This window comes from Podarcis cretensis (assembly GCF_951804945.1).
Source record: "Podarcis cretensis genome assembly, chromosome: 16".
In the NCBI taxonomy this organism is placed as follows: Eukaryota; Metazoa; Chordata; class Lepidosauria; order Squamata; family Lacertidae; genus Podarcis; species Podarcis cretensis.
In genome coordinates this window covers 19,930,216-19,954,349 of record NC_137186.1, presented here as the reverse complement: position 1 = coordinate 19,954,349, position 24,134 = coordinate 19,930,216, and the positions used below count along the sequence as shown (strand labels likewise).

General features: G+C 48.8%; 2 protein-coding genes across 2 annotated transcripts in view; one reads left to right on the top strand and one right to left on the bottom strand.

The window, feature by feature from the left end:
- Nucleotides 1–5,240: 5,240 nt before the first annotated feature.
- Nucleotides 5,241–18,458, top strand: MEN1 (menin 1). The gene is made up of 10 exons (XM_079956751.1): nucleotides 5,241–5,384; nucleotides 7,054–7,504; nucleotides 8,977–9,185; nucleotides 10,442–10,570; nucleotides 10,685–10,725; nucleotides 12,520–12,607; nucleotides 14,892–15,028; nucleotides 15,558–15,696; nucleotides 16,455–16,628; nucleotides 17,482–18,458. The coding sequence occupies exons 1-10, from the start codon at nucleotides 5,268–5,270 to the stop codon at nucleotides 17,911–17,913; spliced, it is 1,917 nt and encodes a 638-aa protein (XP_079812877.1). The 5' UTR covers nucleotides 5,241–5,267; the 3' UTR covers nucleotides 17,914–18,458.
- Nucleotides 18,459–18,990: 532 nt separating this feature from the next.
- The window catches only part of COPA (COPI coat complex subunit alpha), a 35,358-nt gene continuing 30,214 nt past the window's right edge, over nucleotides 18,991–24,134 (bottom strand). The window contains exons 28-33 of the mRNA XM_079956448.1: nucleotides 23,964–24,100; nucleotides 23,292–23,478; nucleotides 22,428–22,538; nucleotides 21,434–21,595; nucleotides 20,465–20,659; nucleotides 18,991–19,607 (exon numbers count right to left, since the gene is read on the bottom strand). Of these exons, the coding sequence (XP_079812574.1) occupies nucleotides 19,548–19,607; nucleotides 20,465–20,659; nucleotides 21,434–21,595; nucleotides 22,428–22,538; nucleotides 23,292–23,478; nucleotides 23,964–24,100 (852 nt within the window). The 3' untranslated portion in view covers nucleotides 18,991–19,547. The remainder of the gene's footprint in view (nucleotides 19,608–20,464; nucleotides 20,660–21,433; nucleotides 21,596–22,427; nucleotides 22,539–23,291; nucleotides 23,479–23,963; nucleotides 24,101–24,134) is intronic.

Sequence of the window (24,134 nt, the reverse complement as noted above, 5' to 3'; positions counted from 1 at the left end):
TAGATGTCGGTGGGGGTGGGGTGGGGGAAACAAACAAGTTTCAAAGTTAATCAGCCAATTAAAAAAAAGAAAAAAGAAAAGGGAGGAAGATCCTGTTACAGTTTCTGTCGTCCAATTTTGTTAACAACAAGGAAAGGCTGCAATTTGCAAATAAATAAATAAAAAGTCAGTGGGAGGTTTGGAGAATAAAAAGGGCATTAAACATGCTCATGACAAGCATTAATTGAATAAGATGCTGTAGTGCTTGGAATGGGGTAATGTGTATACTCTCTAGTGAAGACATTATGCTTTGTTGCAACACTATCAAACTCAGCATGCACCAGGTCTTTATTTTATGTCACACTTACAAACACACACACACACCCCAGAGAGGCAAGTCTGACAAATGAGCAGGGCTACCCACCTGTCGGTCATTTGGTGTCAGGATGGCATCTGGTGACTGATAGGAAGGCAGTCCTGCTCCTCCGTGGAAGTTGACCTGCAGGGGTCTTCTTCTGCAGTGTGTGCCACGCAGGGAATGCACAGGTGAAACAAGCTCCCTGCAGAATTGAACCCCGCCCACCAGGCGATATCAGATGATAGGTCAGCATGGTTTGGAGGAAATGGCCTTTAGAGCCAACTTACAACCCCCCCCCATTGGCCAAGATAGGTTCTTGGGCTGGAGGTTCTCCCCACTTCCACCTATGCTGATGCACAACAGGGAGGTGTGTGTGAGCAGTTTGGGGAAGCCCCAATATGTGTGTGTGTGGGGGGGAAACTTCAGCTAAAGCCGGTAAGTGGGAGGGAGGGTACTCCAAAATCTCTGAGCATGCTCTGTGGGCACAGAATGGGGGCTGCCAGAGGAAGAAAACAAAGCAAAGGGGGTGAAGGAGGACATGTTAGAGTGTCCTGGATGAAGCACTGTAGCTCAGTGGGGGAGCATCTACTTTGCACACAGAAGGGCCCAGGGTCAAACCCTGCAATCTCCCAGGTAGAGCTGGGAGACACCTGCTGCCCCGAAAACCCTAGAGAGTTGCTTCCAGTCAGTGTAGCCAACACAGAGCTAAATGGACCATTGGTCTGACTTGGTATCTTTCTAATGAAGGCAGGAAGGCATTATATAAATCCAATAGACAAACAAACCAGATAGCAAAAGGCAACATAATTTGTACAAGATAAATATAAGTGCCCCCCCTAGCCAACTTAGGTTCCCCCAGTGAAGATGGTCTCCCAGCACCTATTTTGTATTTTCTGACTGGTGGGCCCCAATTTTTGCATCATTATTTTTCTTAATTAACAGTTCTGGAGTCTCGCCCCCCCAAAAGCTGGCCATCAGCTGTTGTGGTACCAATCTATTAAAAAGGGCCTATAAATGACCCTGCAAATTATAGGTCAATTAGCCTGTTAGATGTCCCAGGGAAGATATATCTCTCCTTGACAAACTGGTGGATTGGGTAAAAGATCACGTTCTGCTAAAGTTGGGACAAGCTGGCTTTTGCCCAGGCAGATCAACTTTAGAAAATTGCCTTATGCTTTAAGTACATCATCGATAAATACTTGGCTGGAATTGTGAGATATGTTTACGTGACCTTCATTGACTTGAAAGCTGCTTTGGGTTCTATCTCTCAGGAATGCCTTTGGACCAAACAAACTACAATCTATGGGGATCGATACGCAGGTATATAATGGCATATAAAAGCATATATAAGCATATAATGGAGCTATATTCTGGTACACCTCTGCAAGTTAGAATTGTCAGGGGTCATTTATCCAACTCTCTTCCAGTCACAAAAGGAGTAAAACAAGGATGTTTCCTCTCCCCCTTCTTTAATATATATTTATAATTGAAGTAGAGTTTCTGAGAGGTGAGCACTACTTGCCAGTGAAAATTTGAAATCAGAAATTCTCCAATCTCCTTCATGCAGATGATGCTATCCTGGTCTCTTATGCCCAATGGGGCTTGCGCAGACTTGAATTGGTTCAGTTTGTACTGCAAGAATGAACACCTCTCTTATCAATTACCAACTCCCCCCCCCACAAAAGTTATGATATTTGGTAAATTCAAGAAAAATCACAATTGGTCACTCGATGGAAATAAACTGGAGCAAGTACTCTCTTTCAAGTACTTTCGTGTGGTTTCCCAGTGGACAGGTAAATGGTCTGCACAGGTTCAGTCAAGCACCTTGTTAGCTGGTAGAACTTTAAATGGACTCTTACAATTCCATCACAGAAAAGGGGGCAACCTGGTCCAGCCCAGGTTACAAGACATGGTGTTGCCAGAACTGCTATAGGGAGCACTACTGTGGACTATGGCCAATTTAGATTCACTGGAAAGAGCACAAAATAAATTGTTGCTCACACTCCTATCAGTATGTTTCTACAAAAATAGCATTGCTCTGTGCGTAATAGGGCGTAATGCCCATTAAAGCTCAAGCTCTTAAAATGGCCCTGCTTTCCTGACTTAAAAACTATTTTCAAGCAGGTATCACATCTTTTCTTGACAATTTTGGTAGAGATGATGCCCAAACTCATGGAAGTGTGAAATGCGGTTGGCTGCCATAAGACCTCTGGTAGACTACAAATGTTAAAATGAGGGTAGCCTTTATGCAGGCAAGATTAAATGTTTTCCCATTAGCAGATTGGAGGGCTCGACATAGAGGAATTCCTGGCTGAGTCTGTGGCTGCAACTCGGGCTGGATCTTCTAGACACACCAGAAAAACGTTTCAGGAAAATGTGTTGCAAACCTCATAATGGGACTAAAAATCACTTTGCTGAAAGATGGAACTCTACAGTGCCATCTGGTGTCACGGTGTTATAATGCATTTAAAGCTTTACTAATGTAGCTGAGTCCTCGGTGTCAATAGAAGAATGCCCTTTCTATAATGATTTTAGAAACAATTATGTCTACCCACTGTTAAGAGTGCGGAAGGGAAGGTCATCCCTTGCCAAGACCTGTTTTTTTTGCTGTCTGATGCAGAGAAGTGCATATCTTTCAGAACATTCAAATTTCTTGTAGCACTCTACAGATCAGCACTACAAAACTGAAAAGATGTATGGGAAATTATGTGTTTTTTAAAAAGGATAAGGAGTACAAATGCATATCATCATCATCATTATTATTGCTATCATTTTTAATGTTTATATTGGCTGTTTGCTAAAAACACAATAAACTGACTATGTAGTCCCCATTTGGCCCACTTACCGGTAAGTCCCAACTTATCCAACAAGTACCATCTTAGCCCGCTCAGTTTGGGGAGGGGCAGCGGCACTAAATGCGGGGTTTGCGGGACCAAGCCAGCAGATCACTTTGGCTCTGGTCTGGAGTCAATCTGACAAGGTTGGTCTTTGAGCCATTTAATTAAGACCTCAGTTTGGGTGTCAAGTATTCAGTTTGGGAGCCAGCACAAAATGTGGAATTTGTGACACTAAACTTTGGCACCTGTTTGGAGTCAACTGGACAAGGTTGGATTTTTCGGCATTCTGGTGCCGCCACTGCATAGCTGTCAACATTTACCCTTTTCTTGCGAGGAATCCTATTCGGAATAAGAGAATTTCCCTTAAAAAAAGGGAAAAGTTGACAGCTATGCGCCACTACCCCCAGGCCAGAAAAGGCTGCTTTATCCTTTTAAAATAAAATAAAACAAAACAAAATTTCCAGAAGCGAAATTGAGATTTGCCTATCGAAAACAATGGAGAAACTCCAGAATGTTAGTGTTGCAGCCCAACAATTTCAGATTGTTAGCATTGACGCCTTCCTTCCTTTCTTTTTAATTTGCTTGTAGCCGATTAAGAAACTTTGCTAAGAAGTCTCAGATCTTACTTTGTGTGAATATTGAATGTTTGACTGCTAAGTTCTCTTCTGTTCACTTTCTCTGCAGTTTAGAAGTGTGCTACAGATGCCAGCGAAATCCACAATTCTCTCCCCACCGCTGCAGAAGGGAGGGGGAGGCTTACAACAACCCTGCAGTGTAGTCCACTCGCAGTTGATATCCCTGCGAGGAGATGGAGCCAGAAAGTGACTGACTATTTGCAGCCAAAAGCAATGGAGGGACGGGACGCATGCAAAACACACTTCAGGTTGCAGAAAGGGCGGCCAAAACCGCCACTGCCAATTTAAGTTTAAATGAAAAAAGGAAGATGCAAGTTAGAGAGAAGTGGGGGGACGACACACAACCAGTGTTGGATTTACTTACAAGTTAAACAAGCTATAGATTAGGGCCCCACCTTCTTGGGGGCCCCCCAAAAAATTAAAGGGGAAAAAACTGGATGTACATTTACAAAATATAAGATAAAAAAACAAATAAAATAAAACCTACATACAGCAACAGTGTTTTGTGTTGTATAGGCTCCTATGATGTAAATAATGGGCCCCGCCTGCTAGCCTGCTCCCTAAAATACATAGCTGTCAACTTTCAGATTTGAAAATAAGGGATCAGCAGCCTCACCTGTCCCGGGGACAGTCTATGGGATATCTAACAATCTGGGATAGCAGTGGGAAGCAGCGGAAAACGGCGCTGGAATAAGGGAATTTCCCCGCAAAAAAGGGAAGTTTAACAGCTATGCTAGAATATCACTGGTTTGCTCATTTCTATATATAGGGTGCCTACATTCTGCATGTGCAAATGGCTTTAGATACCTATTAGGGCCATAAATTACCATATAGCATATTGTTGTTGTTGTTTAGTCGTTTAGTTGTGTCCGACTCTTCGTGACCCCATGGAGCAGAGCACGCCAGGCACTCTTGTCTTCCACTGCCTCCTGCAGTTTGGTCAAACTCATGCTGGTAGCTTCGAGATCACTATCCAACCATCTCGCCCTCTGTCGTCCCCTTCTCCTTATCTCCCCCTTCTCCTGGAGGAGGAACCGGCAAGCCACTCCAGTATCCCTGCCTAGGAAACTCCATGGACAAAGACAACAGGCATACAGCATATATTCAACACAAAAAACAGCGACAATTTGTTGTTGACAAAGGACAGTTGGACATATAAAGGGCACCATTACCTTCAGTAGCTGAGGGCCTCATCGAACCTAAATCCGGCCCTGCATGCATCCCTGGTTTGCTGCAAGCTTCTCTCCTTCCCTCGCGACTAGGGAGGCGACGGAGAGGGGGTGTGGGTCAAATGAACCCGGAATATAGCAGCGTGTGCATGACTTTAACTACTATAAGTCTGTGGATCAGAGCCGGCCGCCGGAGCTCCCCCAGCATGCCCTGCCAACGCGGGACTTCAACTCCCATGCTGCCCTGCGCGTGCGGCGGGGGTACGGACGGCTGAAAGAGCGCCTTCGAATGAGAGAGCCGGAGAAGTGGGAAGGCGCCGTTCTGCATGCAGCCCCGCCATCGGCTCCCCACCCGCCAGGATCCTGGTGCAGCAGAGGCGCAAGTGCAAATTGCAACAGCCTTGGGGTGGGTGCGGCTCGTTTCTTCTCTCTCCCCGCCCCCTCCCTTCATGTGCGGCATGAGGTTGTGGCTGATCCTTTTGGGTGGGTGGGATGCGGGAGGGGTGCGATCAAAACACCTCCGCGCGGAGGATTCTTGTTCTGCGATATTGCTTTCCCCGCAGATGCGGATCGAAGCATGTTTATAAAGTGTAGGGAGCTGCCTTAGCTCCCGGATGCTCCGTTTGCCCGCCAAACCCAGAGCAGGCAGTAGTTCTCCAGGGCATCTCCTTACTACCGCATCCTCCCGCCTGAACATGGCAGAGCTGCAACATGCGCGACAGATGCTCTGCTGTTGAGCTCTACTCCCTCCCGATATGGTATTCCCAAACTTTTTAGGGGTGTGGGCTTGTGCACCTCGTCAAGAATTGACGTGGTGCAGCCTTTGGCAGTCTGATGCCCTGCAGGTGTTTTGGGCTGCAAAAACAGAGGACTGGGAGTGATGGGAGTTGCAGCCCAGATCAACTGGAGGGCAGCAGGTTGGTGATGAATGAACAGTGTGTTTCCTCCGTGTTCAAAGCCCTTCAGAAGCAGAACCCTAAAAAACGGTTCTCCCAAGTAGGCCAGTGTTATGTCTGCATCTGACAGAGAAGGAGGGAAGAGCCAGCTCTTAAGAGTTAGTAAATGGCTCACGGAATGCAACCCCGTGAGTTCATAGCTTTATTAGAGAAGGGCTGTATATCAATTGAGCAGGTGTTTCGCATGGAGAAAGTTGCTGATTAAATCCTCAGCATCTCCAGGGGAAAGACCCCTGCCTGAGACCCCCCCAAAGGTAGTCTTCCCCCGTCTTGGATCCCCCGATGATGTGGCACTGCAAGCCACACCATCCCCTCCCAGCGTGGCCAATGGTCAGTAGTAACAAGGGTTGGTGTTCAACTGCATCTGGAGACCAAGCCTGGTCATTTGCCTTAATAATAATTTAGCAGCAGGTTCCCCACAAGCATGGGGTGCACTACAAGCAAAAGGTGGCCCTTTCTGGCAGCACTGCACTCCCAAGACGCATGGCTCTGCCGGAGAACTGTGAGGCAGGTTCTTTTGTTCCTCAGTGGGGCTGCCACATTCCCATTGACACAAGCTCACAACTATTTTGCTACCCCAAACTTCCCCAGGCCCCAGATCTGAGCTTTCAAGCAGCTCATGTGGTGCAAAATTCCTCAACCAGGATTGTGCTTTGGCTGAAACTTCCTGCTCTGCACTGTCTGGTCTCCAGTTTGAGGTGTGTTCCCCCCCCCCCCAACCTCCAAGCAAGGCAATGTGTCACGCACACTAATAGTCTACTGGGCATTTAAGTCAGTGACAAGATTAAAATCTACTCTGGCTTTACTTTATTTACAAATCTTCACCCACTGAAGATTTGGATGGGCCTCTCTGTGCTTACTGAGAAAGAGCGGATATTTCCTGCTGTTAGGTTTTAAAATCTGGCAGACATCTGTTACACCAGGGTGGCCTGCCATATGTTTTTGGACTCCAGTTTCCATCATCCCTGACCATTGGTGGCTATGGTGGCTGGCGCTGAGCCCAGCTCTGAGCCAGAAGTTCCCCATCTCTGTCTTAGGCTAAAACATATTTGAATTAGACGGACTGCCCTCTTGCCCCCTGCTAATTCTGACCCTCCTCCTTCTCTGCTTGCTCTCTAGCACGCCCCCTTGGCCATGGGGCTGAAGGGTGCTCAGAAGGCTCTCTTCCCCCTGCGCTCCGTCTCGGATGTGGTCCGCCTCTTTGAGCTGGAGCTTCGCCGGGAGCAGCCCGACCTGGTGCTGCTTTCGCTCGTCTTGGGCTTTGTGGAGCATTTCCTGGCCGTCAACCGCGTCTTGCCCACCAACGTGCCGGGCATCAGTTTCGAGCCTGCCCAAGGTCCCGACAGCCTGACCTACTTCCCGGTGGCTGACCTGAGCATCATCGGGGCCCTGCATGCCCGTTTCACTGCCCAAATCCGCGGGGCCGTGGATCTCTCGCTCTACCCGCGTCCAGAGGGCTACTCTTCCCGGGAGCTTGTCAAGAAAGTCTCCGATGTCATCTGGAACAGCTTGAGCCGCTCCTACTTCAAGGATCGGGCCCACATCCAGTCACTGTTCAGCTTCATCACAGGTGGGGCCACAAAGGGAGCATGCTTCTCTCTGTCCCTAGTACTCAGCTGCCGATCTCATGTTGCCATGCATATATTTATATTTGTATATTATATTTATGTTCCCCCCTTTCTTGCAGGGAAGTTTTGGGTCTCTTCCTCCCCATTTTGGGGGGGGGCATATTGCTTTGCTTTGCATTGTTTCAATTATTTACTTGTGTTTTTATCTTGTACTTTAGTCTGTGAACACCCCTGGATCTTATGATGAAGGGTGGTTTATACATTTAGTAAATTAATAAGCGAATAAATGCTATCCCCACAGCAGCCCTTCAACACAGGCTAGGGCAAGAGACACTGACTGGCTCAAGGTCACCCAGCGAGTTTCATGGCTTAGCAAGGATTCAAATCCTGGCCTCGCAGGTCGTTGTCCGGCATGCTTAACTGCTGCACCGTACTGGCTCTCTATATGATGGGAATGTTGGATATTTTGAAAACAAAGAGTGAGCAAGGCCTGGTCCTCTTAGATGTGTTGCTATATTGTTTGGGTGGCCTTATCTTTGGCCTGTACTACAAGACAAGGTACGGGATGCAGGTGGTGCTGTGGTCTAAACCACAGAGCCTAGGGCTTGCTGATCAGAAGGTTGGCGGTTCGAATCCCTGTGACGGGGTGAGCTCCCGTTGTTCGGTCCCAGCTCCTGCCCACCTAGCAGTTCGAAAGCACGTCAAGTGCAGGTAGATAAATAGGTAAACGGTGTTTCTGTGTGCTGCTCTTGTTCGCCAAGTGGCTTAGTCATGCTGGCTACATGACCCGGAAAAACTGTCTGCGGACAAACGCCGGCTCCCTCGACATATAGAGCGAGATGAGCGCACAACCCTAGAGTTGTTCGCGACTGGACCTAACCATCAGGGGTACCTTTACCTTTACAAGACAAGCTACAGTCTCCCGTTTTCTGGAGTTTCAAGAAACAAGACTCTCAGCAAAATTAACTGGTGTCAGGAGTAAACTGCTCATTTGAAGTTTGTGCAAAAAAAATATAAATTAAAGGCTTCTGCAAGGTCAAGGGAAGAGGTTGTCCACTGCATCAACTTTTGAGTTACTGTCCTGGCTTTGTCTCCTACCAGCCAGCTGCCATAAGCCAGCAGAGGAAGGTTAATTGTGCCCAACATCTGCAGTGGGTGTGGCATGAACCGTCAATCACTCCTCATGTACAAGCACAGCAGAATTACTTGCTTTCAGATGTTGTAGCTCAGGGTGTCTCTGTAGGAGTTACTGTTCTGGGCATGGCTCTTTCCAAGCAGTGGAATGGCTCATAACAGCAGTTTGCGCAGAGAGGCCACAGGTGTGCTTCTTTAAAGGTGGGCAGCTTTCACCCTCCAAAAACAATTCTTTTAAGTGTTCCTGCATGCCTCCTGTTTTTAATCCAGATGCAATAGTGTTTTTCTGCTGCTCTTCAATCTGTCCTGAACGTCCTGCTCCTTTTCTTTCTTTTACCAGGCACCAAACTAGACAGCTCTGGGGTGGCTTTTGCAGTCGTGGGGGCCTGCCAGGTCCTAGGACTTTTAGATGTTCACCTGGCGCTCTCTGAGGACCATGCTTGGGTGGTCTTCGGCAAAGATGGGGAGCAGACAGCAGAGGTGACATGGCACGGCAAAGGCAATGAGGACCGACGTGGGCAAACAGTCAACTCTGGTGTGGCAGAACGGGTAAGATGTCAGCTCAGGAAAGGAGGATGTTCCCCTCTCGTCTTCACGTAGGAGGCAGGTGCAACTGGATAGATGGTTTGTAGCTTGCAGGTTCTGTACTCCATCCACTTCTTCCATAGGAGCGAATTAGCTTTAGACGGTGTACACATTTCATTTCATTATTATAGGAGCATGTGTGTTTGTTTCGTATGGCCAATCTGAGCATCTCAATTTAGAGGCAAAAATAAATCTTGGGAATAGGTCCATTGTGCATGGATCTGACCAGCCAATAAATGTGAAATACAACCTGCCCCCCTTCATGAAAATTCTTATTTTAGTGCCGCTGCCTGGCGAGACCCAGCCACAGCTGCAATTTGCCTGCCAGCCTTCCAGCAAATGTCTCTGGAAAGCTTGCAAGGAAGGTGTGGCCTAGTTGGGGGTGGCGGGAACAGGGGCGGTTGCCCCGGGTGCAAATTTGTTAGGGGGCACAAAATTTCAACACCTGGTGCTGCCTCAGTGCAGCTGCCTGCTTCCGTTGCTGCACTCAGTTGAGAACTGCTTCTCCATGCAAACCAGGAAGTGACTTCTCCAGACGACTCTTCTTATTTCTATGACTGCAATCTCCTGGGTGACACAGACACCATTAGGCAGTTGAATGTGCATGCTGGCAACCCATGCTACACCACTGGGCGTGAGAGGGACACCTTTATGCCTCTCTTGTTCAATGCCATTCCAACTGGGAATTGCCAACATCCTTCCTTGAGTGAGGTGGCTTGGTTGTTATCGCTAACATGATAAATCACCCTCCAGGAATCGGTTTTCTGTTGTTGTTGTTGTTGTTGTTATATTTTTAAAATAAAGCTCTCCGGTATACCTTCAGCCACACAACCCTATGCAAATATCTGAAATGAGGGAGATCATAGCTGGGTGGTAGAGCACATTGGTTAGGATACAGGAGGCCCCTGGTTCAATCCTGGTGATATGAAAGACCCTCTGAGAACTTGGAGAGCCGCTGCCAGCCAGAGTGGGCAGTAGTGGAGTAGATGAGCCACCAGTCTGACCTGGCAGGGGCAACATCTTTCTGTTTCTTGAGGGACAGAATCATCTGCTTGGAGTGTAGAAAGCAAGAAAGAAAGAAAGAAAGAAAGAAAGAAAGAAAGAAAGAGGAAGGAAGGAAGGAAGGAAGGAAGGAAGGAAGGAAGGAAGGAAGATCCTGCAATGGGAAAGTTGATGCTCACCCAGACTTCTCACCTGCAGAATTCCCTCCCCCTTTGCAGAGCTGGCTGTACCTGAAGGGCTCCTACCTGTGCTGCACCCGCCAGATGGAGGTGGCCTTCATGGTATGTGCCATCAATCCTTCTATCGACTTGCACTCAGATAGCCTGGAGTTGCTGCAGTTGCAACAGGTGAGCTGACATGGATCGACCTCCCTCCTTCCCTTTGGTGGGGGTTTGCAGAAACTATCACCACCACCATCATGATGCCTCTCATGCTTGCCTCTCTGTCTCCGTCCCTTGCAGAAGCTGCTGTGGGTTCTCTATGACCTGGGCCACCTGGAGAAGTAAGTACTTTAGAGAGGGCCTGGTCTCACAGGGCCTGGCCCTATCATTAGGCAGAGGAACCTTTGGCCCCTCCAGATCTTGCTTGACTTGCAACTCTCAATGTTGGTCATGCTAACTGGGGCTGATGAGAGTTGTAGTCTTCTCAGTTTGGGGAAGGCAGCTCTAGGGAGAGGAATCCAGCCCCCATCCTGACGCTGTTAGCTAACAGAGCCCCAACACCTTCATTTCTCTGTGTCTTTCTTAGTCTCATGCAGCGCATAGTTAAACTATGGAACTCACTCCCACATGAGGCAGTGACAGCCACCAACCTGGATGGCTTTAAAAGAGGACTTGGCCTGATCCAGCAGACATAAGCTTATGCTCTTATGTTCTTAAGTTGCAGAGGTCTGCAGAGGGAGTCTTGCTCCTTTCTAGAGGAGCTTCCAGCTATTTCTGAGTAATTTCCAGGGGGTCTCGGCCACGTGAGTTGGAAGCAGCCAAAGCAGCAAGGAGTTTAGTGGTGGTGGACTCTGGTTGTGACTAGCTTGAGTCCATTGATTTCAGTAGGTCTACTCTTAAGTCGGTCTTAGCTAGATACAGCAAAAAAAGAAAAGAAAAAAAGACTTGGTCTCTGAAACTCTTTTGATGGAAATATTTAGTGTCTAATACAGTCATACCTTGGGTTAAAGTTGCTTCAGGTTGAGTGTTTTCGGGTTGTGCTCCGTGGCGACCTGGAAGTAACGGAACGTGTTACTTTTGGGTTTCACCGCTCGTGCATGCGCAGACACTCAAAATGATGTCACGCGCATGCGCAGAAGAGGTGAATCGCGACACACAGACGTGGGTTGCGTTCTGCTCAGGATGCAAACGGGGCTCCAGAACGGATCCTGTTCGCATCCAGAGGTACCACTGTATTAGAAAAAGAACAATATGGGAAGGGGATGCAGGCATTCTTAAGGCATGGGACAAAACAGCCTCTGAAGTCAATTTCAACAGCAATAAGGGAAAACTCTGAAATTTGTTCAGAGGTGGTATATTTGCTCCTAAAAGCAGCTCAGATCACCTGTGCAGATACTGCCTCCTGCTGGAGGGTCTATGATCAAAGAGTGGAGTGTATGTCATCTATGTGAGAGAATATGAAGAGTGCCTTGGCATAGAATGTGAATGTGTGGAAAATATTTATTGAGATAACCAATCATACCTCTTAAAAATCACCAAGCGGCTGAGCAGTCCATTTAATACTTCTCCCCGCCTCGCCCCTTGCCTGCTGTAGCAATTGTAAAGCCCTGCACTGGATGCAGTGTGATTTTTAATTGCATTTTTATGGCTGCTCTTATTGGCCTGAATATAAGCCACACCCGAATTTAAGCTGCACCTTTAAAATTCATTGGGGGGGGTGGGAGGAGAGAAAAAAGACAATACCCGAATGTACGCCGCTCCCTTAAAATTCCGCAGGCACCCACACCTGTTCCGTTTTACCGTATGTCTGTTTCAGCAGCGATATTGTTAAAAAAGCTAATTTTTGCAAGGTCGTGAATTTAAGCCACACTTTAACTTTTCACGGTTGGAATTTGGGAAAAAAAGAGGCTTATATTCAGGCCAATACGGTAATTTATTGCAAGGAATAAAAGAACCAATGATAATACAGTGGAAGAGATCGTGTTGAATGCAATGGCTGAGCTGTCTTCCCGTCCTCAACCACAAATCCACAGGCCCTCGGGCTCTTATTTGTGTGTTCTTAAATTGTCCCCTTGGGAGCCTCGGCCTCCTCTCGCCTCTGCTTGTCCTCAGCGATCCCTTGGCTTCCTCTGCAGGTACCCCATGGCACTGGGGAATTTGGCAGATCTTGAGGAGCTGGAGCCCACCCCTGGCCGCCCAGACCCCCTCTTCATTTACCATCAGGTATTTCCCCCCCTTGCTCCTAAAGGTGCTGGTAGGCTGCGCTTGGCAGTACTGTGGCCAAGAAGGGGATGCAAACCCTGGTCTGACCACTACACCACATTGCCTGAAGCAAAGCTGTTGATGGAGGGGCATGACCTAGATCTGTGGGGTGTGTGTGAAAGGGGGGGGGGGGCAGTCCCGTCCCCCTGTCCCCAAGATGAACCATGATCTCCAGATTGTCAACTTTCTGTCTTTTCTTTTTATTAAAAAGTAAGTTTCGAGCTTTCGTGGAACCTGAGATATGAAGCAAAATGTATGGGCAGTATTATTGTCATTTAAAAAATAATAATGAAAAACCGCCCTGGTTCTCTTTGCAGTGTTTTAACTCCCCCAGCCACCAAGGGGGAAAAAAATTCCCGGGATTTTGCCCCTTCAGAGTGGGGTCCAGGGAGTAAGGCAGGGTTGGGGAGATCTGTGACCTTGCAGTTGCTGCTGGACTCCAACTGCCACCTTCTCTGCCCATGGGCCAGGCTGGCTGGAGCTGAGGAGAGTTGGAGTCCAGCAGGATCTTAAGTGAAGGGAGCCTGCTTCTTTTGAGTTGGTGATGCAGAAGGCATTGGAACAGCCTCAAGAGGAGGCTCTCCAGACCACCTATGATCAGTGAGGGGGGTGTGCCCTTGCACCTGCTGCCGTGTTGCGGGATGCAGCTGTTCCTGGGTTTGCTGTCCTCATATTGTACACGGTTGCTTCCTGGAGCCTCTAGGAATGGCCATTGGGGCTGCCTGTTGACAAGCCCCAAATAAGCTTCCTGGCTATACATATACCTATCTGCTACCTGAGGTGACTTGATCCCTTTCTTCTAAATATTGGGAAGACCACCTCCTTCCCTAAATGGCCTCAGTCCTGTATACCTGAAGGAGCGTCTCCACCCCCGTCGTTCAGCCCGGACACTGAGATCCAGCGCCAAGGGCCTTCTGGCAGTTCCCTCACTGTGAGAAGTGAGGTTACAGGGAACCAGACAGAGGGCCTTCTCAGTAGTGGCACCCGCCCTGTGGAACGCCCTCCCATCAGATGTCAAGGAAATAAGCGGCTATATTATTTTTAAAAGACATCTGAAGGCAGCCCTGTTTAGGGAAGTTTTTAATATTTAATGCTGTATTGTTTTTAACACTCGATTGGGAGCCACCCAGAGTGGCTGGGGAAACTCAGCCAGATGGGCGGGGTATAAATAATGAATTATTATTATTATTACAGGCCCTCTTAGGTGTTAGGATCAGCAGAGGGCTGATCTTTGAGCAGGAGATTCTTCTGCATTGCAGGGAGTTGGACTAGACGACCCTGACAGCCCCTTCCGACTCTATAATTCTGTGATTCTATGGATCTACCTTTCTTGTTCCACCACCCTCAGACATTTGGGGTGTTGCAGCCTGGGAGGGAACCTTCTCTGGGGCAGCTCCTTAGTTGTGGAACTCCCTCCTCAAAGAATCCAGCACCTTCACTGCACAGCTTTTGACAGATGGTAAAGACCCTAGCCAATGACACCTAAGATGTATATTTTTAGAACCCCTACACCAGGGGTCAGCAAACTTTTTCAGCAGGGGACCCGTCCACTGTCCCTCAGACCTTGTGGGGTGCCAGACTATATTTTTTTGGGGGGGAATGAATGAATTCCTATGCCCCACAAATAACCCAGAAATGCATTTAAAATAAAAGGACACATTCTATTCATGTAAAAACACACTGATTCCCAGACCATCCACAGGCTGGATTTAGGTGATTGGGCCGAATCCGGCCGCTGGGCCTTAGTTTGCCTACCCATGCCCTACACCTTATTTCTGTGATTGTACTGCCATGGGACCTTAGGGGGAAGGGTATGTGCCAATGACGATGATGATAATGATAATTTTTACAATGTTTGTAAGCTGTTCTGGATACAGCAGGATGTGTCTAGGGCTGGGCAATATATCAGTATATCATCCAAAACCGGTTTGAAGTCCATGTCATGATACTTGTTTCATAATTTATGACCTGGCAATATATCACAAATCGTGTTTGTGTGTGTGCTATGCGAATATCACAATGTGGGAAAAACTGAAGCCAGCCAACACCTCTGCATAGCTCCATCTTTATTTCCAGACATTGTGATATATTGGTATATTGTGATATTTTATATATCACAATGTTGAAAAGCAGGTATTGCCCAGCCCTAGATGTTTCCCCAAAACACCTGAGCCTGGATGTCTTCATGGATCAGCTCCTGCTATCCCTGAACCCCACCTTATCTCCCACCCCCCTTTTCCTCTAGGGAATCAACTCAGCCAAGCAATACTACCACAACGAGCACATCTACCCCTACATGTACCTGGCTGGCTATCACTGCCGCAACAAAAACGTCAAGGAAGCACTGGAAGCCTGGGCTGATTCAGCCACCGTGATCCAAGAGTGAGTGTCTTCCTATCCTATTCATTTTGCCTTTACCACGGAAGGAAGTGGAGCGTGGTGGCAGGACCCCTTCTTTGTCCCAGAAGGGCTGGCACATATTTGTACCTGAAGCCCCGGAGAGCAGCTGCTGGTCACTGTAGAGTTTACCACAGCCTGGTGGTTGCATCCATGCATTTGAAGTGCTGGTTTCATTTGGCCTCCAGTCAAGGGTAAAATAAAATTGCATTCTTTTCTCAGTTCCTTTTATTTGGGGAGGGGGCAACTACTGATGAGGAAGACAGGTTTGTCCAGTTCTCCTGAAAAAAACCTTTTCCAGAGTTTGTTAAAGAGAACAAGATTGCTCTGTGGGCAGCGGCTACCAGCTCCTCAAGAGGCTTATTCCAAGGTGGAGATGCAGTGATGGGGAAAATTTTGCCTGTGGTTAAATGCCTTTTGTTTGGCTGTCAGAGGCTCCAGATATCTCTACATAAGACCCATGTCTGCTGTTATCTGATGGTGGCATTGCACCCTTCTCTTCTCCCCCTCTCAGTTATAACTACTGTCGAGAAGATGAAGAGATCTACAAGGAATTTTTTGATGTGGCCAATGACGTGATCCCCAACTTGCTAAAAGAGGTGGCCAGCCTTGCTGACTCAGCTGAGGAGAAGGGGGCTGGTGAGAGGGGAGAGGTAAGGTGGGTGAGCAGACAGGCGACGTAAAGGATGGGTGTTGTGCCTTGCTGGCATTCGTCAACCGGGGAGGAAATTCTGCTGGGTTTGCCATTTATTTTTCACCGCCACGTTCCAGGTGTTATGAAAAGTATCATTAGATGGAATAAAAGTAGTCGGATGGAGTGGGGTGGGAATTCTAGAAGTTGTGGCAAAATTTGAGCTGGGACTTTGCCAGAAGCAAAGGAGGCAGAACAAAGGCACAGGAGACAGTGTGAAATTGTTCAAGGGAAGGTGGAAAACACACGACTTTGTGCAAAGCAGAGGGGATGTTAATGTTAAGTGTCATTTTGCACTGAGTACTAGAAGCTTGGAGAGAATCCATGAAGGCCTGAAAAGGGGTTATTGGCATCCAGTCAAGGTGAAAATAGAGGGGTTATTGTCTTAAAAGGTGACAGAGAGCGGTGAGTGGAGCAGAAAAGCATTGTTAATCCTTTAGTGAAATGGCAAGAGGGCGTATGAAGTAGATTTTCTAGTGGGTGGGGTGGGGAGTTTCTAAAGGGAGGCTGACTGGAGTATGGCTAAGAGATTCGGCAAGGGGATCACAAAAGGGGTAGGTTTTTTTTGAGAAGCTTAAGAGAAGGAGAGGAGAGTTGGGAGAGAGGCACTTGTGAATTGGATCAGGGCAGGGAATGCCCTTGGCAGACTTTGTTGGGAGAGGCCCAGTTGGTGCCAAGGTGGCATCTCTTCACCGAACAACCTGACCTTGTCTTGCCTAGGCTTCGCCATTGCAAGGAGGAGGCGGCTCAGCCCTCCAGGACCCGGAGTGTTTTGCCCACCTCCTTCGTTTCTACGACGGCATCTGCAAGTGGGAAGAGGGGAGCCCCACGCCCGTCCTCCACGTGGGATGGGCCACATTCCTGGTCCAGTCCCTCAGCCGTTTTGATGGGATGGTGAGTGCTTGTGGCAGAGCAGGTTGCAGGGGGTAAAGTTCAGAGCATTTTAAGCAGTGCCAGGGGGTGGGGAATGGCCAGCGTCAAACTATGTGAATGGGTGCAACGACTTGGCAGGACTTTGTGGGGCCTGGGTGGGCCTAGATGGTGTCTATGGGGTGTGTGTTTATTAGCTGGAAAAGAGGGAGCGCCATTGTTACCAGGATTCAGACAGATTTGGGAGAGAAGGGTGGGTTACGTGGGACATAGCAAAAAATCAGCAGTATAACAATAAACAATAGAAATGAATTAAAAGAATGGTATAAAGGTTTGGGATATAGCTGTTAATGATAAATTAACATGTGCCATTAAGGTAAGGCAGAGAATATCCAGGAGAAATGATTCTGAGGAGATATGGAGGGTGTTTGTAGAATTTCTACTGTTAAAACGGAAAGGGGTGAAAACATCGCAAGAGGTGTTGAAATTTTGGGAGGTTGGATAGTTACAATGGAATGGTGTCAGCGGTGGGGTGCACATTTTTATTGTTATTTATGCATGATTATACTTTGTAAAAATAAAAATAATGAAATGAATTAAGATGCATGTTTAACGCGCACAAGGAGAGTGTTTAAGTGCCCAGCTGAGATGCTAAAAACTCGCAGAGTAATCGCATGTGAAATCAACAGGCAGGCAGACATCGCTCATTCTCTAGATGTCAAAATGTGCCAGCTGGATATCGGTGGCAAAATTTAGATGTGACTAAATGTGTCCCAGAAGTGTACAGCCCAATCAGATAGGCAGGGCATCATAAGCGGCCTTCAGCTTCGTGCCACGGGCGCCCTTGGCTTTCTGACTTCTCCCCTCTTCCTCTCAGGTGCGGCAGAAGGTGACCCTGGCGAGTCGGGAGGTAGAAGCCAACGAGGACGACGACCAAGGCAGCGAAGACCCCCGGGAGGGGCGCCGCAGGGGTCCGCGCCGGGAGTCCAAGCCCGAGGAGCCCCCTTTGCCCAAGAAAGTGACTGAGCGCCGGCGCCCCAGTTCCAGCCAGCGAGTGGACCGGCCTCCCCTGGAGAAGGAGGAAAGGCCCAGCAGTGGCCCCAGCCCCCCTCCCGAAGGGCCCGTCCTCACCTTCCAGAGCGAGAAGATGAAGGGCATGAAGGAGCTGCTGGTGGCAGCCAAGATCAACTCGAGCGCCATCAAGCTGCAGCTGACAGCTCAGTCCCAGGTGCAGCTGAAGAAGCAGAAAGCCTCGGCCCCCCGGGACTACACACTCTCCTTCCTCAAGCGGCCCCGCAAGTCCCTCTGAGCCTGCTGGGGGCAGCAGAGCTCTGCCCTTTCCTTGAGCAATATCTTGGAGCTGTCTAGAGTCCACCCAGTGTCATGGCTCTTGTGCTTCCTTCAAGCAGCCGGGGGGGGGGGGGAGCAGGTCTGTCAAGAATCTTCCCAGCTATGCTGCAGAGCCACGTTTTGCTCTCTAGACCCCCAGCTCCCCAAAGCCAGGAGAACTTGGCGTGCCCCCGCTTGAGTCGCAACGCAAGCAGGATTCCTCTGGGTTGCAATTGGAAGCGTTTTTGATTTTGCTTGTAGCCCTTCTCTGGGAACTGAGGTTTCAGACATGAGTGCAAATCCTGCCAGAGACAAGGGGCAGCCAGCAGTTTTCATGGTGCCCAGGAAGTTGTGGGTTGAGCATAAATCAATGCGTGTGAAATAGTGGTAGGCAGAGGGGACTCGCTGCCTCCGCTGCTGTCATTTGTACTAATTTACAGGATGATGTTTTTTTTCTAAAAGGACATTTTAATAAATCTCAAGTTGTTGAGTTTTTTAAAATAAATAAAAAATCTCTTGTAGCAATTCTTGTTTCCAGTGTAAATGCTGGTATGTTACGTCTTTGGGGACAGGTGAGAAGATGGAAATACAATCTAGAGACAACCTGTTCACTGGACTACATCTCTCATCAGACAGACCTGAGCGACAGGTTAGGGCTGAAGGGAGCTGTAGCCCGCTGGATCCGGCCAATAAGCCCATCTAGTCCAGCATCATGTTCTTATATGGAAAACCAGCACAAGAGCACTCTCCCCTCCTGTGGTTTCTGAGCAACTGGCATTCAGCAGCGTAAGACAACCATCATGGCTTGTAGCCATTCTACTATTTCTCTGCTGCTGACTAATGCAAAGAAAACCGGTGTGACCTGAAGGGCAGGCAGATGTTTCTGTGAGTTTCTGTATGACCAATCCATCCTGAGGACATCATCACCATCTGAGATGTCTCTATAACATCTGGTCTATGCACCCCTTGGTAAGGTTTCCTCCACCTCCCGAAAATTTTCACCATTTATGCCTTCTCGTGTCAACAGAGTATTTCTGAAACCACAATGAGCACAACGTTCTCATTTCCCCCTTGGGTGATTTCACTTTATTAAGTGTTAATAAAGAAAACAAGGAGATGGGGCAGAGAGAAAGGGACAGGGAGTTTTTGTGGGGAGGGGGAAGAATACAAAAAGGAGTGGAGTAGAGTTTCAGCCCCTCACTCTTTGGCCCCCCGCATATGAGACGTAAAACCTCAAATGCCTCTTCTAGTGAATAGACGACCCAATTATTGCAGTCTCTGGTAGCATCTTCGAGTCCTGATCCCCAACAAACATCCAGGAAAGTTGGTGGGATCCTGGGAGGGACCCATTCGACCCCCCAGATTTTCATGGAAGCTATATGTGGAAAGGGGTAGAGGGAGACACACAGCATTCACCCTGATGGTTTGGCTGTGACTGCACACTTGAGACTGAAGATTTGCATCTGAACAGCCCCAAAGAGGGCCTGGTGAGCACAGGTGGAAAGGGGGCATATTAATGGTAGCAGAAAAGGGGAGGTACAAGGGGCAGCAGCCAAAAGTAGAACTTGAAAAAAACTGGATGCCTGTAGAAAGCTGCTTGGTCACAGGACAGCCTCAGCGGAACTGCAGGGGGCTGATTCTTAAGCCAATGACATCCTTACCGATCTCCGTTACCTGCATAGCCAAACAAAGACATGGTTAGCGCCTCCTAGACTTAGAACTGAGGGGTCCTTTAAATATGGCAAGAGCCCCTTGTCCTGCTCCAGGGTGAGCCTCATTCTGAACCTTAGAAAGCAGGGAAATTTCTCGCTCCTCTAAGCACTTCAAGACCACGGATGTGACACACTGTGTCTCTGAAACTCAAGTGTTGGGTTCAAAACAAGGTCTTGCCAGGCTCAGGGTATCCTGCCTGATGATACAGCCGTCCAAAGATGCTAAACCTTTTGATAACCACATCATCCGGGTGGCTACCAAGGAGAGGCATGATCTACACAGAGCCCTGCAAAATAGAGGAGGGTGGGCAGTTCTTCCCCTCCCGCAGCAAAACCTGGCAAGTGCTGGGATGCAGGAGCTCATGACAATGGAGGGTGCCATTATTAACCATCCTTGCAAGCAGAAGGGAGCTACTTGGGTTACTAATCTACAAAATAATAAAAATAATAATAGTAGTAGTAGGATGGGGTTTTTTAATCATAGAGGAATAAGAGAAGGTACACTCCCAGATTCAAAAGTGGTGCACCCTACTAGTTACAGCAACTAGTTACTACTAGTAGTAGTAACTAGTACTAGTAGGGTGGTAGTAACTAGTAGTAATTACTACCACCCTACTAGTTACAGCATGTATAGAGTGATGCTTCAGCCCGTTTCTGTCAAAACACAGTATCTGCCAGCAGCAGCATGTGGACACCCTTGATGCCCTATACCTGCCACAGAGACCATGAGAAAGGCTGCCAAGAGGTAACCAAAAGAGGCTGAAAAGTCTCCAAGGAAAGAGTTACTACCAATAATGGAGGGAAGGAGGTGGCACTTACAGTTGTGACTCTGCAAATCTGGCCGTGAAACTCAGGACAGTAGCAAGCTCCGCTGAGCGGACACTTTTCCACCGGCTTGCCCCGATAGATGGGCCGGTAGGAGGCGGCGCAGATGTCAAAAGGGTTGTGCATGTCATAGTTGAGCTGGTAGGCGTCGCTGGGGTTCTTCTCGCACGCAGTTAGGATCTTGCGTGTCTGCAATGGTGGCGGAGAAAGAGGAAAACTAAGCAGGAGAAACAGGATAGACAGCCTGGGAGTCCGAATGTTCTGTCTCAACACTTTAGAATGAGCAGGGGAAAGACTGCACTGCAAAGATTCCCCTGGAGTGTAAAGAATCGAAAAAGGGACTTTACATAATTGTACGGAGGCAGAGGCGGGAAACCTCCAGCTCACGGGCCAGTCTTGGTCAGCGGGGCGATTTGGCCTGTGGGGGTTCAATCCTGGCTGCTTCAGTAGACCCCTGCAGATAGCAGAAGTGCATGCCCCGCTCACCTGCTGGGCAAGTGGAGAGTACAATCCTGCTGGGTGCTGCACATGCCAGGACATGCCCTTCACAATGGTGAAGCTGACCTCTGCAGCTAACAGGATTGACCTGGTCAGCTTACCAGCTACTGGAAGGCAAGTTAAATTCTGCTGACTGCTGCCTTGGAAGTGCATTGCATGGAAGGCCATGGCAAAGCAGACCTCTCTCCCCACAAGTCAACTTTGAGAGGTGGGTAGTCTCCTAAAACTATCATGCCATCAGGTGATTAAACCCCCCCCCCCCCCCCCGCAATCCATCAAAGTTGGCCTGTGTCATAGTAGCACTACTCCTGTGCCAAGGGATCATTCTTCAGATATTTTATATCTTGTTCCGGAACCTCAACGTGGGTTTATTACACTTCAAAACACCCTCTGTCTGCCCTTTGTGCTTAGAGCCCTTGAAGGTGATGAAGATGACGGCTTTGAGCAGCTCCTCTGGGAATTTACCTGCTGAGCCACTTCCGGTTTGGGCCCCAGTTCCAGGAGGCGGCGAGCAAAGGTGGCAGCCGTCTTGAAGTTCTTGAGCTTGAAGAAGAGGTTGAGCGCTGTGCGAAGGACCAGGATCATGTGGACGGGCTGCAGGTTGGAGTGGGTGAAGTAGGCGGCCATCTGTTGGGAAGAAGGATGCAGTTCCAAAAAGGAGTTTGCTTTGGCTGGGACACTGCTCAATTGTGCAGGAGACAGGCCTGCAGCTCAGCGATAGGGAAGCTGTTTTGCATGCGGCATGGATGTTGCACCACCGGCTAAAAGGTTTCAGGTACCAGGGTAAGTGAATGACCTCTGTCTGAGATCTTGGAGGGCTGCTGCTACTCAGGGTAATACGCAAGATGGACTCAAGAGACAATGGCACCATTAAGGTCAGGCTGTGGGGCAGATGATGGGGGTCCTCGCATCCACTGTGATAAGGGTTTTCCCACAAATGCAACTGCTTTCTAAACTTGCTGTCAGAAATGGCTAACCCTTTTTGGCCCGAGGCCTGCTTTCAGGTTTGACCAACTCTCCGGGGACTGTAGGGCAGTGGTGGGTGTGGCCAACCCTACGGCCCCCACCCTCCTCAACTGATCCATGTAGGTCAGCTGGGAAGGATATCACTCAGATGATTGGGAAGAGGGTGATTTGCATCCCCACCAGAGCTCTTAGCCCCTCCCATTCCAGCACTGCCCTCTACTCTGGGGTTTTTTTTGCTGCCATCACTGCCAAAATTAGTAGGGTCTTGAGCCAGTTGCTTAAGGGTCAGATCAGGCTCCTGAACTGGGGGTTGGCCACCCCTGATAGAATTAATGGTGTTCATTTGATCTCTTAGCCAATTATTGGTGCTCTTGTCCACAGAGAGTTGCATAAGTGTTGCCTTCTGGCAGACTGCAACAGCTAGGATGGTTTGGGTAACCCAATGTTTGCACCCTTGGTGTGAGGTCATGGAGAGAGAGGAGGGTTGCCCTACCTCGCAAATGCGCTTCTGCTCTTCCAGGGTCTCCTTGGGCAGCTTCTTCCTCTCGATCTCCATGGACAGCCCCACAATGTACTCCCGGCAAATGGCGATCAGCTGCTGGGCCTGTCAGAACAAAAGAACAAACGAGCCAGGGCACGTTAGCTACAAACAGCGGCTTGAAAATTTGAGGAGCGGTGCTTTGTAAAGCTTGAAATAAAAACAGGAGATTTGGAGGGGGGAGTGTACGGAGAGAGCAGATTTCATGCTGTTGGGGTGGGCCTTTCAGCCTACCCTATACCCCTGAGCAGAGGAGAATGAGTGGATGGCTGGTGCAGCAACATTGCCAACACACTTGATCTGCACAACAGATTAAAGTGTTTGAACTGAGTTTGTCCCAGTGCAGAATCAGGGTGGTGTTCTTTTAGTACAGTAAGGTAAAAAGGTAAAGGAACCCAGGACGGTTAAGTCCAGTCAAAGGTGACCATAGGGTTGCGGTGCTCATCTTGCTTTCAGGCCAAGGGAGCTGGTGTTTGTTCACAGACAGCTTTCCAGGTCATGTGGCCAGCATGACTAAACTGCTTCTGGCGCAACAGGACACCGTGACAAGCGCCAGAGTGCATGGAAATGCCGTTTACCTTGCTGCCACAGAGGTACCTATTTATCTACTTGCACTGGCATGCTTTCAACCTTCTAGGTTGGCAGAAGCTGGGACAGAGCGACGGGAGCTCACTCCGTTGTGGGGATTTGAACCGCAGGTAGTTTAGACCACAGCACCACCACACTTCTGGGAAACATGCAAGAAGGCGTCTCTTTTTCTGAACAGAGAGCAAGTGGGCTGAGTCTGCTTCAGATGATGCAAATGAATCAACATCTCACCTCCGCGATCTCCTGCTTGTTGTCCACCACCAGCAGCGGCACGCTCAAGAGGATGGAGCGGAACTTCTCCACGGCCTCCTCAAACTTGCCAGCTGTGGTGAGCTGGTAGCACAGCTGCAGCCGCTGAATCAAGTCATTCAGCTTCAGTCCCACAGCTGGGAGGGCGTTTTTCAAGCCGGCGTCCTTCCTAGAAAATGAGGTGGCAGTGTGAGGACTGGCCTACGACAGATGCTTGAACTGCAACGTTTCGTTAAGACGATTCCAAAGCAAAAGGGGTTAAAATGAGGTGTGGGGTAAAACTGGTCAAGGAAGGAGGATGCAGGGATGTTGAAGGACTTGCTTATTATTGGATGGACACCAAGAAAGCTTGACTGAGTAAACCTGTCGAAATTAATGGGCCTATGTTAATGGCCACTAATGTTGATCAGTCTGTTTTGAGTCTGACAAACAGTGGATATGACGCTATGCAGCATCTCACAAGATCCCTGTTTGAGGTTAAACATCAGCCATCAGCCCTGCTCCTGCATTCATGCATGCAGAAGGAAGCCAGGGGTAGGCCATGGCAAAGCCCGTTTCCTGCTCGCAACCTAGAGAGTTCATGGTGAGCACCTGGGTCCCACAACCAAGTGCAGCCGCCAGTCACGGCAGGAAGAACAAGGGGCTCATACCTACCAGTTGCGATGGGGGTATCCATACATGGCGGGGAGGCTGGGAAGAGCCTGGTACGTGGTGCGCCCCCGGGCGTAGGTCTGCAGGAACAGCTGTTTGTAGGGGGCAAATGTGACCACTCCCACCTGGTCATGGAGAAGCTGCAGTGGAAAGGGGAGGGAGAGAGGTGGTGTT

Coding starts and splice junctions, on each gene's coding strand:
- MEN1 (XM_079956751.1), top strand. CDS start 5,268: ATGAGAGAGCCGGAGAAGTGGGAAGGCGCCGTTCTGCATGCAGCCCCG. Junction 9,186..10,441: donor ACTCTGGTGTGGCAGAACGG/GTAAGATGTCAG, acceptor CCCCCTTTGCAG/AGCTGGCTGTACCTGAAGGG. Junction 16,629..17,481: donor TCAGCCGTTTTGATGGGATG/GTGAGTGCTTGT, acceptor TCTTCCTCTCAG/GTGCGGCAGAAGGTGACCCT.